The sequence below is a fragment of the Camellia sinensis genome, chromosome 10, assembly GCF_055761805.1.
Source record: "Camellia sinensis isolate YWXY chromosome 10, ASM5576180v1, whole genome shotgun sequence".
Lineage (NCBI taxonomy): Eukaryota > Viridiplantae > Streptophyta > Magnoliopsida > Ericales > Theaceae > Camellia > Camellia sinensis.
The window spans coordinates 114,419,396-114,439,698 of record NC_138970.1 but is presented as its reverse complement, the minus strand read 5'-3'; the positions used below and the strand labels follow the sequence as shown (position 1 = coordinate 114,439,698).

The 20,303-nt window shown below is 39.2% G+C and overlaps 1 protein-coding gene and 1 long non-coding RNA gene across 2 annotated transcripts; both read left to right on the top strand.

Moving 5' to 3' along the window:
• Positions 1–813: 813 nt before the first annotated feature.
• Positions 814–3,675, top strand: LOC145800627 (uncharacterized). Its single transcript, XM_082890341.1, has 7 exons — positions 814–921; positions 1,048–1,399; positions 1,510–1,736; positions 1,911–2,106; positions 2,212–2,309; positions 2,404–2,898; positions 3,268–3,675. The coding sequence occupies exons 1-7, from the start codon at positions 814–816 to the stop codon at positions 3,673–3,675; spliced, it is 1,884 nt and encodes a 627-aa protein (XP_082746467.1).
• Positions 3,676–16,767: 13,092 nt separating this feature from the next.
• Positions 16,768–18,668, top strand: LOC114279868 (uncharacterized). Its single transcript, XR_014343346.1, has 2 exons — positions 16,768–16,981; positions 18,455–18,668. It is a non-coding gene; the product is annotated as an uncharacterized LOC114279868 (long non-coding RNA).
• The last annotated feature ends 1,635 nt before the right edge of the window (positions 18,669–20,303 follow it).

Sequence of the window (20,303 nt, the reverse complement as noted above, 5' to 3'; positions counted from 1 at the left end):
TGTACCAATTTCAAAATTCAAACTTGAACAGTGGCATCCATTCCTTCTCCGGTCACCGCTTTTCACTCCAGCGATTTTCAGGTTCATACTTGTTTGGAGGGCTTCCAAACCCATCCGAACAGTCACCTTTTTGCCTATAAATTGAGACCTTCTCTAATCAATTCACTCATTCATTTTTCTCAATTTCTTTGTACTACTCTTCTGCATATTGTTCTTATATTTTCTATAAGAGAGAGATACAACTCAATCTATTCGCCAAACCCAGATTCTAGTGCTGCAATTTCGAGATATAGTTGTTGCATCCTGGGAGGTCGGCGTCATCTATTCTCGAGCACCGTAGCAAGGACATAACGATCTTAAGAAAAGTGTGTCCAACACATGCCTCGGCTATCTTTCCTTTCTGCATTTTTGTACAGCAATAATCTGTAAGTTTTGTTTTATTTAAATTAATGTCGCTTCCTTATGATATGCATACAATATACAATATTGTAACATGATCTGTATATGCTATGAACAACGCTATGGAATATGAAATGAATATTGTCACTGTGTACTTGTGCATCTTTTCTGTGTGTGTTATAATCCATTATTATATAGATCATGGTGAGAACGAGAGCAGATGAAGTGGAGGAGTCAGCCTCCACACGGCTTGATAGATTGGATCAAATGATAATGGACATGGCAGAAGCTATAACACATTAACAACAACAACAACAACAACCACCACCGTCGCCAATGCCTATACCACCGCCAATGATGCAAGATCATTAAGTCGAGGACCAAACAATTGCACTTACAAAAGAGTTTAAGAAGATGAAACCGTCATTGTTCAAGGGGGGTATTGATCCGATGAAAGCAGAGGCATGGGTACTGGGTATAGAGAAATTGTTTGAGGTCTTTCCATGCACCGAAGCACAGAAGGTACAACTTGCCTTATTTACTCTCGAAGATGAAGCACAGAGATGGTGGATGCTCACTAGAACTAAACATTAAGGATTGAACTGGGCTTGATTTTTGGAGCTTTTCTATGACATGTATTTTCCGCAGTGTATGCGAAATAAGAAAGTGACAGAATTTGAGACTTTGAGCCAAGGAAACAAGATTGTAGCCGAATATGAAGCGCAATTTATAGAATTGGCCCGTTTCGTACCACACACGGTGGATACAGATTACAAGAAAGTAAGAAAGTTTGAGGGAGGACTCCAGAACGCTATTCCATATTGGATTAATGTGTTGAAATTGCCTACATATGTCGATGTATTGGAAAGGGCGATAATGGTTGAAGGGAATATAGCTGCTCAAACTCATATCTCCGAGTGGAAGGGGAAGAGACAGAATACACAAGCACCAAGGGGACCAGTATCATCACAGAATAAGAAACCGAATTTGGGGACCTCTAGTACTTCTGCCTCTACGTGTGACTCGACTCCTATTTGTTAGAATATGGGAAGAGACACCACGGGACTTATTATCGGGTAACTGGGGCATGTTTTAAATGTGGAAAGACAGGTAACTTAGTGAGAGATTGCCCTCAGAGAGACCGACAAAATGGGAATAGAACCACTACAAGTTTAGTAGGCTCAACTCTAGCTCCAACTATAAAGACTGCTACAAAACCTACCAATACTAGAGACAATGCTAGACAGAGAAAAGTGTTTGCCCTCATTTCTGGTGATGTGCAGAATACTGAGGCTGTGGTGTCAAGTACATTCTTTATCAATGGTCACTCCGCTCATGTATTATTTGATTTGGGTTCTACACATTTATTTGTGTCAAAAACATTTGATAGTCATTTGAATAGAGCTATGGAACCCATGCATTACATGTTGTGTATGTCTTCGCCATCGGGGGGCTCCATGTTGTGTATTTCTATTTATCTTGCATGTGAGATCTTGATTGGGGATGTTCAGTTATATGCCAATTTGCTGCCTCTTGACATGGCTTATTTTGATATAATTTTGGGGATGGATTGGCTAAGTAAATACCATGTGACTATTGAATGTATATCTAAGCAAGTCATTTTTCGACCTCCGAGACAATATGAATTTATTTTTACGGGATATGGGGTGATTCCACCACCGTACTTGATTTCAGCTATGAAAGCGTGTAAGCTATTGCAAAAGGGTTGTCAGGGGTATTTGTGTAGTATTTTGAATGGACAACCAGTAGATATGTGTGTTGATAATATTCAAATTGTCCATGAATTTCCAGATGTTTTTTCGGAAGAATTGCCAAGGGAGCTAGTGGACCGTGAAATTGAATTTGCAGTTGATATAGTGTCGGGGAACTCAACCAATTTCAAAAACTCTGTATAGAATGTCACCGACTGAAATAAAGGAATTGAAGGTACAGTTGCAAGACTTGCTTGATAAAGGGTTTATTTGCCCAAGTACCTCTCCTTAGGGCGTATCGATTCTTTTTGTAAAGAAGAAAGATGGGACACTCCGGTTATGTGTTGACTATCGGGAGCTCAATAAAATAACTATAAAGAATAAGTATCTCTTGCCTAGAATCGATGATTTATTTGATCAACTACAAGGTGCACAAGTCTTTTCAAATATAGATTTGAGGTCCGAATATCATCAATTAAAGGTAAAAGCCAAAGACATTGAGAATACTGCTTTCCAAACCAAATACGGGCATTATGAGTTTTTGGTTATGCCATTCGGGATTACTAATGCACCGGTGGCCTTTATAGATTTGACGAACCGTGTTTTTAAACCTTACTTAGATGACTTTGTGGTTATGTTTATTGACAACATACTCATCTATTTGAAAAGCATGGAAGCTCATGACGATCATTTACGATTAATTCTTCAGACACTGAGAGAGAAGAAATTGTATGCGAAATTGAAGAAATGTGAGTTTTGGTTGCATGAAGTGGTGTTTTTGGGACATGTAATTAATAAGGAAGGTGTTTCTATTGATCCACATGATAAAAGCCATTGTGAATTGGCCAACTCCTACGAATGTGACAGAAGTGTGTAGCTTCTTGGATTTAGTAGGCTACTACCAAAGGTTTGTTCAACAGTTTTCCAAGATTGCAGTGCCGCTTACTTAATTGACCCAAAAGTGGACAAAACAAAGAGAATCTGCCTTCCAGGAATTGAAGGCAAGGTTAACTATAGCACCAGTTCTTGCTTTACTATCTGGTACTAAGTGATTTGTAATTTACAGTGACGCCTCTTACAAAGGATTGGCCTGTGTACTTATGCTAAATGGAAGGGTTATTGCTTATGCTTCTCGTAACTCAAACTGCATGAAAAGAATTATCCCACACACGACTTGGAGCTAGCTGCAGTGGTCTTTGATTTGAATATATGGCGACATTATTTGTATGGTACCACATATGAGGTCTACACTGACCATAAAAGCCTGAAGTACTTCTTTACCCAAAAGGAGTTAAATATGCGACAGAGACGGTGGTTAGAACTTATCAAAGATTATGAGCTACAAATCCACTACCACTCCGGAAAAGCTAATACAGTTATAGATGCTCTTAGCAGGAAAGTTATGGAAAATTTGGCAAGTTTGCTCACAGGGCGAAAAGAGTTGCTCCTTGAGTTGGAAAGAATGGACAAGAAAATTGTGCTATGTGAACAAGGTGCCGTGTTAGCGGCAATATCGGCTCAACCAGCAATTGTTGAAGAAATCAAGCAAAGACAAATGGAATAAAATGTCGCTTTCTAGTGTGTTGGACCGAAGTTAGTGATAGATCATTGTTTGGGCCAAAACTTGTGCAATTGACAACGAAGAAAATTAAAACCATTCAGCAAAGGTTGAGAACCGCTCAAAGCAGGCAAAACAGTTATGCAGATCACCGATGAAGGGATTTGGAATTTGAGGTTGGTAATTATGTCTTTTTTAAAGTCACCCTGATGAAAGGACAAACAAGATTTGGCAAGAAAGGGAAATTAGCACCCCGATATGTAGGTGAAGACCGCTCGAAACTCGCTCTGCGTGCGAGGGTGCAAATTGGGTTCATAGCTACTACAGTTCGGACTTTTGCTATGGTTCTGAATCTAATCTCACAAAGTGCAATGTAAGACTGATAAATCGCGAAAGAGTCCAAATTCGGCAAATTGTTTTGGAAAATCGATTTTAATCAAAAGCGCTAAACATGGACTGCTTTGCTAGATTTCAGAATCGCCACCTAACTATTTTGTTTTGGAAAATTTAGGAAATCCTGACTCGTGCCTAAGGCCACATGTCTGTCATCACCAAAGTTGCCTCGGCTCGAGAACTTGGGTACGAGAGGGGAAGGTCCTGAAATGAGGACCCCCGCTTGCCCGATCAAAGGATCGGCCTCTACTAATCATGATATGTTGTTTTTGAAAACACACGTGTTCTTATTCTGATTTATTAGCTAACTTACTATGTGATGCGCACATCATACAAGTATAGACTAAATCACTCAATTTGGAACAAAACATCTCATGTTTGTTTGTGAAAATGGGTTGAATTTACCACCCTCAAGTGGGCTTAAAACAACATGATTTGCCACTCCGCAAAGTGGGCTTAAAACTCACATTTTGATGAATTGTTCCAATTCAAGTAATGAAGCCTTCATCCACGGGCATTCATATAGTTATACCAATTAAGCAAATAGCCTCATGGCAAGCATGCTATCATGGCAGTCACTTACACACATGCAAGGATGCTAAAGCGAAAACACTTACAGTGTACTCCGAGCCAAAACAGAAAACTAGTTAGAAATATGCATGACCCTAACTATGTCAAGTGCCTAATGCAACACATGTAATAATGCAACTAAAATAGGCTCGGCTGTCTAAGATGGCATATGAATGCAACAATTCATAACATGCTGTTAAACACGTATTCAAGAAAGTGTATTGAAATACGATGCAGTTTGTATGATGCGCCGAGCCCGGTGCATGTAAAACAAATGAATGATGCACGCATGCAAGCATAAGGTATGCTAATTGAAAATGATCCTAAACTAACCATCGAAAGCGGTTAAGTAAAAGGGAGAAAGATGTGGGATTGGAAGACATTCACACACACACGACCCTTATTGCAACAATACGCCCTCATGAAGGAGGGTCTGAATGAAATGAATGCTAACTAGCTACGCTAATTAAGCTAACTATTACAAATCATAACTAATTAACTATCTAGTTAACTAATTACAAACACAAATAAATAGCTAAACACATTAACTATTGAAGTACAGAACCAACGAATTAACCATCTAAGCAAAACAATAAAAAGGAGCCTCGGGGCGGGGGATGCATGCATGCTTGATCAGCTTCCTCCCGAAAATCCGTCGCCTAGCCACCGGTTGCCTCTGTTTGCATTCACCTTGATTCTTGAACACCAAACCAATCTCTAGGTTGTTTCTGCTGTTGAACCAAAATAACTTTTGACCACCTCTGAGCCTGAGAGTTGTAGGCCACTTAAGGAGGTTATAGGCCACTTAAAATGGCCGGTAGGCCAATTGCTCTGGCCGGTCGGCCACTTGCTCCTGCACACTCCAATTTTGCTGCAAACAGAGTACAAAAAGGGCAAAGCAAGGTATTTGCAGGGTATGTGTGTACAATCACCCTCCTTATCATTTCTCAAGCTTAAAGGAGTGTGGCACTTAACTCTCGGGCCACTAACTGAGCATCGCAATGCACGATGGCCAAGAAGCTTAGTTTGTACAAGTCAATGAATGCACAAATAACACACAAGACTCAAGAGGCCTCCACCCTATCATGCACAATCAAGGGGACGACGACCAAGAAATGAGGCATGTTTCACCACTTTGAGTATGAAACGTCCCTCGTTTCTCGTGTTTGGACTAACGTCCGATCCAAACACGTGCAATGCAACACACATGCAAACAACATGCTTATCTATCAATGTTAAAGTGGCATGCACAAGGCTCTATCATGTAAGCAATGCATGCAAGACAATGTTGAGGGACCAAGAGCACTAAATCAAGTGAAGATCATCACACATGAGGCACGCACTATCAATCTCAAATGGTCAAACCACACATGGACAGACCTAAGATGCTAAAACAGTGGCACAATCATGCTGAAAATGAAGTACCAAAAGCTACATCAACATGCTCATGCATTGGCTCGCAAGCTAGACATTAAACACAACTCTCAAACACAATGAAGAAGTGACAAACAAGAGAGTATGACAGAGATGTAGGCACTGAAACTGCATACCAAATGATGCTATAACATGCAAACAACACATATAAGGCATGCTAAAGGCCCCAAAACTCAAGGCTAGCAAGGCCAACTACACCATAGCTATATCAAGCATGAGCCACATGACCAAGACCACTCAAATCAGACCTAAAGCATGCTAAATTAGAGCAAAAAACATGCTGGAGTGAAGCAAACACATGCTAGAATGAAAGGCCAAAACAACAAGCATGCAAGGCTAATGAGCAAAATTGCACTACAAGTGCAAGAAGCATGCAAGAGGTAACCAAACCAGCCAAAAACAGAGTTATATCATGGCAAATCAGTGGCAAAAACATGCTCAAACTAAGGCTCAAAAGACTAGAAAATCATGCTCCTTTGGTAGCTAAAGACCTCTTTAAAATGTTAGTGGCTTCATTTTGTTAAACTTTTGCATCAAGGTAATCACATCATCATTGATGTTTGGTTCTGGCTGTACCAGAGGAGGTGGGGGCTGTTGGTTCTGTTGTTGTCTTAGAGCCTCAGTCAACAGTTCAACCATTCTTTCCAACATTGCCATTCTTGCTTCAGATGATTCAGATTCATCTGCATTCCTTGCATTCTCCATTTCACTATATGCAATATGATAATAATAAACAAAGGAAAATTGCTAACTTAAGCACATTAGCACATATATTCATATCATGGCCACACACACTTTCTCATGCTCATGCAATGCCCTATTTACTTTTCTAGGACATCCTATAGCTCATTTGGACACGTGTGTGTGTTATAACTCGTGCTCTGATACCACTCTGTCACAACCCAAACCCGCCCCTATGGGTTTAGCATCGTAACCGACCAGTAATCCGTGATTACCGAAGGCCTGCTTAACGGTAATGACAATAGTATAGAGTAAGGGGCTGGCGGAAGCCAAACAGTAAATAAAAGATGTCCAATGAGCTGTGAAAACCTGAAATGAAAATGACCTTGATGGACAAAACCACATTCATAACCATAAAACAAAAACACATATCAGATACACATAACATCCAGGTTAGGGACCTAATCCCTTTACCATAACTGTACAATCAAGTCTTATTCAGTCAGTACAAAACAGGGACAAAAGGGTGAATCTGAAGCACCCTAAAAATAGCCTTGGCTTGAACGGACTCGGAACCTCGAAGTGAGCTACAATGGTTGGCTTGACAAAACATAAGCTTAACTCGATGCTTCTAGCTTCGGTCCGGTGCCTGGCTACCTACATACATATATAGACTGTGAACTAAAGCCCAGTGAATAACAAATGTATAATAAGGGGTTAAGAATGAATGTCCTTTCAGTAATTAAAACAAACATTTGCATCAGTAGATCAGTTGTTCAATCAGTGGCTCATATTTCATGCCATATCAGTCATTTAGAAACCATAGCGATCATACGTGGTACATCCAATAGCAGAACAGTACAGTAGGTCTTAATAGACCGAACCGTCAATTGATGGCCATCAAAATAGTAAACAGTATTGGTTCCAAACATTGGAACTAACAGAGATCTCTGTAACAGTAGCAGTAGCAGTAACAGTAACAGTACAGTAGCAGTAACAGTAGCAGCAACAGTAACAGTAACAGTAAGTTGCTATGAATGCCACGAATACAGGTCATTAAAATAGGACAAACATTCATTCAGTAAACCATGTCACTTCAGAAAGCAGTACAGTCGATCATTCAGAAAATAATTATAATTGAACATATCTTTACAACATTGTTACTCACAAATTACTGGGCTATAGGCAGGCTAATCAGCGTTCTCGGGTGCCAACCCAACACAGTTGCAGAACGAACGCACACTAAGTTACACACTTGGGATTAATAACTTAGCCCCTAACTTGACTTGGTGTGGTTCTATAACATTATCCTCATTAAGATGGCTTAAACATGGCCTAGGAATGCCTAGGATGAAATGAGGATGCAAAAATATACTTTAAAATACTTTTTAAAATTTGCTGAAAACAGGGGTCTCGCTCGAGCGTGGCTTTCTCTGCTCGAGCGAGCTTACCAAAACAGAGAGGTCGCTCGAGCATAGATTCCCTTGCTCGAGTGGTCTGTAAAAATGCAAAAAGTACTGGTTGCTGAAATTCTCCGCTCGATGTTCGCTCGAGCATGAGACACAGTTCCTCGCTCGAGTGTAGGTCTCGTCGCTTGAGCGTGCGTCTGCACACGCAAAAACCTGAGAGCTTGCAATCTATGCTTGAGCCAGCATTTCGTTGCTCGAGCGAGAGTCTGAGAACAAAGGTGGTCGCTCGAGCGTGGAAGCCAAAATTTAGGTTTTCCAGATTTGTTCCCAAAGCTCAAACCAAGAATCAAACATACCAAAACTCATCCTTTTGGGCCAATTTTCTAGAAAACACTTAGAAACTCATAGTACAACATGTTTTGAAGATCATTTTATAAAATCAAAGCCCAAAAGCATGTCAATTGAACACAAATTCAACCCAAAATTCAAGGACATGATGTAAATATGCCATGCATGTGTTTATTTGAATTCAAAGCTTCTAACACATGATCAAATGAGCCATTCATCCCAAAAACATGATGAACTCTTAGATTACAACTATAATCTAGACATGCATGGAAGAATTTCATGCAAAACAACTTCAAAACTCCATAATATGGACATGCATGTAGGAATGGATGAAGATGGATGAAGAATGGTGCGTCAAATGTGTGAATTAAGCCCCAAACAATGTTTGTAAAGGTGACCTACTCAATCGCAAAAATGTAATAACTGAAGCTAATGTAATTTAACATTATTAATTCTAATTTAATCATTCCAAATAGAATTTTAATTAAACCTACCATAAAATCATATAAATCCTAATTAGCATATAATACAAATCAATTTCTGAATCGGTCGCCGATAAGGCTTTCAATTTGCAATTCGAAATTAAAACATGAACAGATTATTCCGTAACAAACATATAGAAATGCATTCTAAACAACACACTCACATAACAATTTAGGATTTCATCTTAATCAATTACTTATCATGCTTAATCACAATTTAACGCTAATCAGAAGTGAGGGTTGTCACAGTCTTCCCCCCTTAAAAAAAGTTTGGTCCTCCAAACTCGAATTACCTTCATTTTGGAAGAATACTGGACCCAGAGGGAACACTTCAGGATATCTTTTCATCATATCGTTTTCCCTTTCCCAAGTGGCATAAACGCCACCATGGTTTTGCCAATCCACTTTCACTAATAGGATTTCTTTATTTCTCAACTTCTTGATTCGTTGGTTTACAATCTGAATAGGCCATTCTTCATAAGTGTAATCATCACTTAACACCACACGGGTAGGTTCAATAACATTGAAATATGAAAGACATTATGCATATGCTCAATTTCAGGAGGAAGAGTTACTTGGTACGCCACTGGATTAATCTTTTCAATGATTTCATACGGCCCAACATATCTCGATGCTAGCTTACCCTTAGCTCCAAAACGAGTCTGTCCTTTCATTGGTGTCACTTTAACAAAAACATGATCACCCACTTCATATTTCATGTCTCGCCTTCGTATATCCGCATAACTTTTCTGTCGGCTTTGTGCGGTTTTCAATCTTTGTTGAATCAGTTTCACCTTTTCTGTGGTCTCGTGTACAATCTCGGGCCCAAGTAAAGGCCCATCTCCAACTTCTGCCCAACAAATAGTAGACCGACATTTTCTGCCATATAAAGCCTCGAAAGGCGACATGCCAATGCTCGAGTGAAAACTGTTGTTGTAGGCGAATTCGGCTAAAGGTAAATGACTTTCCCAATTTCCTTGGAAATCAAGAACGCACATACGCAGTAGGTCTTCTAGAGTTTGGATGGTTCTTTTTGATTGGCCATATGTCTGAGGATGGTATGCACTACTCAGTCTCAATTTAGTACCCAATGCCGTTTGCAGACTTTGCTAAAATCTCGATGTAAACTTCGAGTCCCTATCTGAAATAATGGACATAGGCACTCCATGCAATCTAACAATCTCATCAATATAAATTGTAGCCAATTTGTCTGCATTATAAATTGTTTTGACAGGTAAGAAGTAAGCAGATTTAGTCAATCGATCAACAATAACCCAAATTGAATCCATACCTTTATTGGAGCGAGGCAATCCAACAATGAAATCCATAGTGATATGTTCCCATTTCCACTCCGGTATTGGCAGAGGTTGAAGTAGCCCTGTGGGTCGTTGATGTTCCACTTCGACTTGTTGGCAATGTAGGCACTTCGATACAAACTCGGCAATTTCTTTCTTCATTCCTGGCCACCAGAAATTAAGTTTTAAGCCTTGATACATTTTTGTATTTCTTGGGTGGATAGAAAGTTTTGAACTGTGGCCTTCTTGCAAAATTCGCCTTTTCAATTCGGGATCATTCAGTACACACAACCTTCCCTAGAATTTCAATACATTGTTTTCAAATTTAAAGTCTGGCCTTGGTTTGGATTCCCGTTCATCAATGATCTTCTTCAAAAGGTCATCTTGGTGTTGTTTCTCTTTAATTTCCTCAATAAGTGCCGGTTGAGCAGAAATAACAGCCAATGTCCCACATTGTTCTCGTAAAACAATCTCAACTTCAAATTTCTCAAGATCACATAGCAGTGCTTTCTGCCTGGTGAGTAAACAGGCCAAATTCCCAATTGATTTCCGACTAAGTGCATCGACAACGGTGTTAGCTTTCCCGGGATGGTACAAAATTTGCAAGTCGTAGTCTTTTCTCAGTTCTAACCATCTTTGCTGTCTCATGTTCAACTCTTTCTGTGTAAAGAAATATTTCAAACTCTTGTGATCTGTGTACACCTCACATGTTGCCCCATATAAGTAGTGGCGCCAAATTTTCAATGCAAACACTACTGCAGCAAGTTCTAAGTCATGGGTTGGGTAATTGTTTTCATGTGGCCTCAGTTGTCGGGAAGCATACGCAATAACTTTACCATTTTGCATTAACACACATCCTAAACCCTTATGAGAAGCATCACTAAAAATAGTAAATCCATCCATACCTGAGGGTAGGGTAAGAATCGGTGCAGTCACAAGTCGAGTCTTCAATTCTTGGAAAGCTGATTCTCTCTGGTCGGTCCAATCAAATGGTATTCCCTTTTGAGTTAACTGAGTCCATGGTAGGGCAATTTTGGAAAAATCTTTCACAAACCTTCTGTAATACCCGGCTAAACCCAAGAAACTGCGAACTTCAGTAACATTAGTCAGTCGAGGCCAATTCACTACTGCTTCAATCTTCTGTGGGTCAACTAAAATGCCATCCTTACTAATCACATGCACCAAAAACATAACATTATCAAGCCAAAATTCACACTTGTTAGTTTTGCATACAGTTTCTGTTCTCTTAAGGTCTGTAAAGCAATTCTCAAATGACGTTCATGTTCTTCCTTACTCTTGGAATAAATCAAAATGTCATCTATGAAAACAACCACAAATTCATCGAGTAATGGTTTGAAAATTCTGTTCATAAGGTCCATAAATGCAGCAGGCGCATTAGTAGCTCCGAAAGGCATAACAAGAAATTCATAATGTCCGTACCTTGTTCGGAAGACAGTTTTTTCGATGTCCTCTGTTTTGACTTTCAACTGGTGATATCCGGATCTAAGGTCAATTTTGGAGAAAACTTGAGCACCTTACAATTGGTCAAATAAGTCATCAATACAAGGCAATGGGTATTTGTTTTTCACTGTCATCTTGTTCAATTCACGGTAGTCAATGCAAAACCTTAATAAGCCATCCTTCTTTTTCACAAATAAAACTAGCGCGCCCCATGGTGAAGTATTGGGCCTGATAAAATTCTTATCCAGCAATTCTTGCAGCTATATTTTCAATTCTTTCAATTCAGTAGGTGCCATTATGTACGGAGCTTTGGAAATTGGCTGTGTACCCGGTAACACCTCAATGGCGAACTCAATCTCCCTATTAATCAAATCCCCTGGGAAGTCATCTGGAAAAACATCTGGGAATTCTCTGACTATAGGAATACTGTCCACGTTAGTTTTAGTATCAGCAGGTACAGTCAATATGCAACATAAATACCCTTTACACCCCTTTTAATTAATTTGAATGCTTTCATGGACGAAATCAGATATGGGGGAGGAACTACACCAACTCCGTTAAACATAAATTCATGAAATCTAGGTGGACGAAAAATAACTTGTTTCGTTACACAGTCTATGGAAGCATGATATTTTGTTAACCAGTCCATTCCCAAAATTACATCGAAATGGTCAATATTCAAAGGCAGTAAATCAACATTCAAAAGCACATCCCCAATAACAATCTCACATGTAGGATACACATAAGCACAAGTCATGGATCCCCCAGCAGGTGAAGATACAGCTAACAAATAGTTAATGGGTTCCAGTGGTCTATTTAATTTTCGTGAAAAAGCATGCGAGATAAACGGATGTGTAGACCCCAAATCAATCAGAATATAAGCATTTTGAGCACAAATTGAGAGTATACCTGACACAACTATCTCGGTGTTCTGCACATCTCCCGGTACAAGTGCAAACACCCGGCCTTGCCTTAAAGGTTCCTTTCCAATGGCTTTGGGATTGGGTTTCGGTGTAACAATTGATGCTACGGCACTAGTTGTGGCCCTACTAGTGCCTTGAGACGTGGAAGGGCAATCTTTGACCATGTGACCCACCTTGCCACACCTGTAACATGCCCCAAAAATTTTGTAGCAAACCCATTTGTGCCTCTTACCGCATTCTGAACAAGGCGGTATGCAATTGTTGCCCTGGCTAGAACTGCTCAATGACCCAGTGTTTTGCTTCTTGTTCAATGAACTATTCAGGCATTTCTTCAAATTAAAGCCTTGTCTCTTACCCCGCCATTCAGTTATTGGTGTTTTAGTCTGTTTCAATACTGCAACATTTGTTTTGGCTATAATTGCTCAGTCAAGGACATCCACATATTTGAGCAATTTCAAGACATTAATTCGATCAAGTATTTCCACATTAAGCCCACCTTCAAACTTCCTGGCCTTTTTATAATCAGTGTCTACCATGTGTGGCGCATATCGGGTGAGTTCGGTGAACTTTGATTCATATTCGGCTACAGACATGATGCCCTGCTTTAATTGCTCAAATTCAGTCACTTTGAGGTCCCTGACACACAGAGGAAAGTATTTCTAATAAAAAGCTTCCTTTAATTGAGTCCAGGTCATGGCATTGTTAATAACACGTATAAGCATCCACCACCGTCTGGCCTCTTATTGCAAGGTAAATGTAGCCAGTAAGACTTTGTGTGCCTAGGAACAAGGGAACACTTCAAACAACTTTTCAGTTTCCAATATCCATGCTTCGGCCTTTAGTGGCTCAAGACCACCTTGAAAGGTTGGTGGCTTCATTTTGTTAAACTTTTGCATCAAGTCAATCACATCATCATTGATATTTGGTTCTGGCTGTATCGGAGGAGGTGGGGGCTGTTGGTTCTATTGTTGTCTTAGAGCCTCAGTCAACAGTTCAACCATTCTTTCCAACCTTGCCATTCTTGCTTTAGATGATTCAGATTCATCGGCATTCTTTGCATTCTCCATTTCACTATATGCAATACGGTAATAATAAAAATAGGAAAATTGCTTACTTAAGCACATTAGCACATATATTCATATCATGGCCACACACACTTTCTCATGCTCATGCAATGCCCTATTTACTTTTCTAGGACATCCTATAGCTCATTTGGACACGTGTGTGCAGTATAACTCATGCTCTGATACCACTCTGTCACGACCCAAACCCGCCCCTATGGGTTTAGCATCATAACCGGCCAATAATCCGTGATTACCGAAGGCCTGCTTAACGGTAATGACAATAGTACAGAGTAAGGGGTTGGCGGAAGCCAAACAATAAATAAAAGATGTCCAATGAGCTGTGAAAACCTGAAATGGAAAAGACCTTTATGGACAAAACCACATTCATAACCATAAAACAAAAACACATATCAGATACACATAACATCCAGGTTAGGGACCTAATCCCTTCACCATAACTGTACAATCAAGTCTTATTCAGTCAGTACAAAACAGGGACAAAAGGGTGAATATGAAGCACCCCAAAAATAGCCTTGGCTTGAACGGACTCGGAACCTCGAAGTGAGCTACAATGGTTGGCTTGACAAAACATAAGCTTAACTCGACGCTTCTAGCATCGGTCCGGTGCCTGGCCACCTACATACATATATAAACTGTGAACTAAAGCCCAGTGAATAACAAATGTATAATAAGAGGTTAAGAATGAATGTCCTTTCAGTAATTAAAATAGTCATTTGCATCAGTAGATTAGTTGTTCAATCAGTGGCTCATATTTCATGCCATATCAGTCATTTAGAAACCATAGCGATCATACGTGGTACATCCAATAGCAGAACAGTACAGTAGGTCTTAATAGATCGAACCATCAGTTGATGGCCATCAAAACAGTAAATAGTATTGGTTCCAAACATTGGAACTAACAGAGATCTCTGTAACAGTACAGTAGTAGTAACAGTACAGTAGTAGTAACAATAACAGTAACATTAAGTTGTTATGGATGCCACGAGTACAGGTCATTAAAATAGGACAAACATTTATTCAGTAAACCATGCAACTTCAGAAAGCAGTACAGTCGATCGTTCAGAAAATAATTATAATTGAACATATCTTTACAACATTGTTACTCACAGATTACTATGCTATAGGCAGGCTAATCAGCGTCCTTGGGTGCCAACCCTACACAGTTGCAGAACGAACGCACACTAAGTTACTGTTTTGATGGCCATCAACTGACGGTTCGATCTAATAACTTAGCCCCTAACTTGACTTGGTGTGGTTCTATAACATTATTCTCATTAAGATGCCTTAAACATGGCCTAGGAATGCCTAGGATGAAATGAGGATGCAAAAATGTACTTTAAAACACTTTTCAAAATTTGCTGAAAACAGGGGTCTCGCTCGAGCGTGGCTTTCTCCGCTCGAGCGAGCTTACCAAAATAGAGAGGTCACTCGAGCATAGATTCCCTCGCTCGAGCGGTCTATAAAAATGCAAAAAGTACTGGTTGCTGAAATTCTTCGCTCAATGCTCGCTCGAGCATGAGACACAGTTCCTCGCTCGAGTGTAGGTCTCGTCGCTCCAGCGTGCGTCTGCACATGCAAAAACCTGAGAGCTTGCAATCTACGCTCGAGCCAGCATTCCGTTGTTCGAGTGAGAGTTTGAGAACAAAGGTGGTCGCTCGAGCGTGGAAGCCAAAATTTGGGTTTTCCAGATTTGTTCCCAAAGCTCAAACCAAGAATCAAACATAGCCAAACTCATCCTTTTGGGCCAATTTTCTGGAAAACACTTAGAAACTCATAATACAACATGTTTTGAAGATCATTTTATAAAATCAAAGCCTAAAAGCATGTCAATTGAACACAAATTCAACCCAAAATTCAAGGACATGATGTAAATATGCCATGCATGTGTTTATTTGAATTCAAAGCTTCTAACACATGATCAAATGAGCCATTCATCCCAAAAACACGATGAACTCTTAGATTACAACTATAATCTAGACATGCATGGAAGAATTTCATGCAAAACAACTTCAAAACTCCATAATATGGACATGCATGTAGGAATGGACTCTCAAATTAACACTTTAAGCTAATTCTTAACTCTAATCACCAATTTTTTTCCATGAACCAAGCAAGAAACAACTTAAATTCATAATTAAGAGAGTGAATTTCCTACCTTAAGTATTGAATTCCAAATGTGGTAGCACAAATATGCAATTCTCCTTCAATTCCTCTAATTTTTCAAGCTAATCTCTAGATGAATTCAATTTTCTCCTACTCTATCTCTCACTCACAGTTTGCTCAAGAAGATGGATGAAGAATGGTGTGTCAAATGTGTGAATTAAGCCCCAAACAATGTTTGTAAAGGTGGCCCACTCAATGGCAAAAATGTAATAACTGAAGCTAATGTAATTTAACATTATTAATTCTAATTTAATCATTCCAAATCAAATTTTAATTAAACCTACCATAAAATCATATAAATCCTAATTAGCATATAACACTAATCAATTTCTGAATCGGTCACCAATAAGGCTTTTAATTTGTAATTCAAAATTAAAACATGAACAGATCATTCAATAACAAATAGATAGAAATGCATTCTAAACAACACACTCATACAACAATTTAGGATTTCATCTTAATCAATTACTTATGTAGAGACCCTAATTTTTGGTAATTACATATGAAACCCTGAGCCTTAGTTTAATAGCATTTCAGCACCTAGTTTCGTAAAAGTCTGCAAAATGGCCCAATAAAGAATAATTTTCCTGTATATTATCAAAATTAAACCGAGAACACCACCTTATAATTGGAAATACCCTAAAACTTGATTTTTTTTTATTTACCTCTTAGTTTATAAATTAATTCATACATTTTATTTTTATTTTTATTTTTATTTTTATTTTTATTTTTGTTGTTCTTTTATTTATTATTTATTTGAATATTTATTATTTATTTGAATAGAATATTATTTATTTGATTATGTACATAGGTGTCACAAATTATATTTTGGTGAAAAATTGATTGAAAAACAAAACAAAAAAATATCTAGATATTTATGCTTCCTTAGTCATTAAGCTAAGACCAAGCTTATTTCCTATAAATTAGGAGCCTTGTCTCAATTCCACACACACACACACATACCAGCAGCCAAGGAAAGGGTGAGAGAAGGAGAGTGTGATTAGAGGGAAGTAGAGAAGAAGAAGAAAAGAAAAGAAAAGGAAGAAAATGGTGCCTTCTAGGGTCAAGGTAAGAACACACCCTTCCATGTCTTCTCCAATTCTTTCACCCATCTCATCCTATTGTCTAGATACCCTCTTGTGTTGCATATTAATGGTATATAGGGTTTTTGATGTGTATGAAAGTGTGGGTTTGATTTAGTGACTTTGCCTTACAAATTTTCCAAATTATGCACTACTGCAACTTCTCTAGTTTAAAAGAAATATCAAACCTATTTATTTTTCAAATCTGAATTTAGTGTAGGCTATTTGGTGTGTTTAGAGCTTGTGATAATTTTGCTAGCCCCTAATTATGTGTTTTTAGGGCTTGGATATTTTATTTAGAAATCTGGTCCTGAGTCTCTGAAAAACAGTCACCTTCTTTCAATTTTATAAAATTCCATAAAAATCATCTCATGTTGGTTCTTTTGTCAAAACTTAGAATTCTGAGTCCTCTTTCCAATGGAATTTATTTGGGTGAAAATCATTGGGTAGATTTAGGAAAGCTAGTTTTCCCAAAGGGTAACAAATCTGGACAGGTTTTTGAATATAGCTTGTAGATGAATTTTTGGAGGTGCTGTGCAAATTCTGAGAATTGGAATTGAAACTAGACAGGTTAATTATTATTCCTGTGCAATTTCAGCCCCTAATTTGACCTAGAAGTATTTTTCCCAAAGCATTCTTGTTAGCCCTGCAGAACCGAACTGTGCTGGAAATGGTGTTTTATTGTGTTATTTGTCTCTAAGTATTTCAAAGCATGCCTAATGTTATTTGCTTGCCTTACCATACTTCTGTATGCTTATCATGGGCTATATTTCTTCTCTTATGTTTGTCTCATGCTCTTTTATATTACTGAATTACCGAATGTGACTAACTTGCTCGGCAAAAGATCCAATAAACGGGAAATGATAAGGGGTTGGCAATGGGTGACGTTCACATTAGTGTTGGAATAATTTATACATATGAATGGCATGAATTATGATGGGATTAAAACCAAATGAGTTAAGTCTTGCGCAAGCGGTCTAAGCGAGCCCCTAGGTTGACACAGATGTATTCAGACTCTATGCGATGGTTTCGGGGTGTAAGCGAGCCCTTTGGTATGATATGTGCAGGGTGTAAGCGAGCCCTAGGCATGATTTGGTATGGTATGTGCAGGGTGTATGTGCAGGGTGTAAGTGAGCCCACTTGTTTGGTTGTCCCTTTTGAGGTCCATCAATGTCACGGACCGGTAAATAGCCAGGAGGTGGGCATAGGTGGTAAGGTCTGCAAAGCAGCAAAAGGGGGAGTTCTAAATAGTCCGGTGTTCAATCCTTGTGGTTGGGTAGAAGGATCTCTTGGGGGGATTCTAGATGTCTAGTCTAACTACTAATTCATAGACCCTTGTTGTAATATTGTATGTTATGTTACCTATTTTGTTCTGTGTATGGTTGATTGGTTGATAGAAGATATAGGGGGGTGTGTGTGTTTTTACTGGGCATTCCAAGCTCATGGCGTGTCATGCCAGGTGATGAAGCAGTTTATAATGGTGAAGGTTATTTCGAAGGCAAACAAGATGAAGTGTTGGAGCTGTGGTTCATTTGAAGACTTAAGACTAGTTGTTTTTTTTTTTCCTTTTGACTTTTGGTTTGGCAATGTTTTGGTAATCCTGCAATGGAACATAAACGAATTATCTGTGATATTAACTCTGGTTATATATGTATATTAAGATGTTCTAGTTATCTATCCTACTTGTGTTGTATTATTGTGCGTATTTAACGGCTCGGAAGTTGGGGCGTTACAACTTATCATGCTTAATCACAATCTGATGCAAATCAGAAGTGAGGGTTGTCACAGATGACCCACTCCTATTTTGGACCTCAAAAAACACTTTCCACCACTGAAATTCTTCTAGAATTCAGTGGTTAAAAGGTCAAGAAAAGGTGATCTCAAAGGCCTTAAGAGATGGCTCAAAACAAAACAAAACAAGCAACCAAAGGGGGGAGACCACCCCTAACTCAAACAAGGCCTCAAACAACCATTTTAAACACTTAAAAACAAAGCTTTTTGTAGTTGAAAGCTAAGCCTAAAACAGTATGCGAAGGTGGCTAAGCTTGTTTATAAAAACAATCTTAAAAGAGGAAATTACTTACCCTTGAAGCACAACTTCAAAAACAGCAACTTCTGAGGAAAAATCGTCTTTTTAGCTCCAAAAACACCTCAAGAAACTTCAGCTCCAATGTCAAGATGTTTGGCTAAGAGGATGTAGGCAAAATATGACAAAAACACTCACTTTCAAAGACTATAAGACACAATATAGAGAGAGAGGGAGAGAATTCTAGAGAGAGAGAGTCAAAATTGCTTCTAAAAATTTTGAACCTCTAAGAAGGGAGAGAGAGCTTCCCTTATATAAACAATGCAAGTTAAAGCTTCCTTGACAAGCTTAGAGCTTGCCTTCATCCCTTCATACACGTGTATGAAGGATGGCTTAGTGAGCCACAGCTGGCTCAAAATATCTAAAAATATCTACCAAAATAGAAAAATGGGTGTAGGCCACTTCAAGTGGCCTACATGAGGAAAAAGTGGCCTATAACCACCTAAAGTGGCCGACAACCTCTCCTCTCCCTCTAGGCAAGGGGGAACAAGTTATGGCACAAAAACAAACCAAAAGGAAGATAGTTAAAAGGCCAAAAGACAAGGCACTTAATGGAGGCCCCGAAAACTAGCCTACGGGCCACTATTAGTGGCCTACAAGAGGGAAAAGTAGCCTACAGCTACAAATAGTGGCCTACAGGCCTCTCTCTCCCTCCAGGCAAAGGGTAACAATCTATGGTCCAAAAACAAACCAAAAGGAAGGGATCCAAGAGGCCCCGAGACAAGGCACTCAGCCGAAATCTCCTGAAACTAGCCTACCGGCCACTGCAAGTGGCCTACAAGGGGGAAAAGTAGCCTACAGCTACAAAAAGTCGCCTACAGGCCTCTCTCTCCCTCCAGGCAAAGGCACCAAGGCATGGTCCAAAAACAAGGCCAAAAAGAAGAGAGTTAAGAGGCCCCGAGACAAGGCGCTTAGCCAAAAACCCCGAAAACTCATAACGAACACAAACATGCGTAATCACCGAGTGCACCAACAATGACATCAAAGTCTTGAGGTCGGTCAAAAATGGGGTGTCTACAGTTGCCCCTCTTTGACAGAACTCGTAAGTCATGAAATGACGAGAGTGAATGTCAAAGCCTAGAGACGACCCATTTTTGACAAGACCGAAGACTTAGATAAATAGGCAAGATAATACAAATGAGCCCGCAGGCTGGGGCAAAATGCAAATGAACATGCACGATGCAAGAGCATAACTCATGATCATGCAAAGAAAGCCGTAATG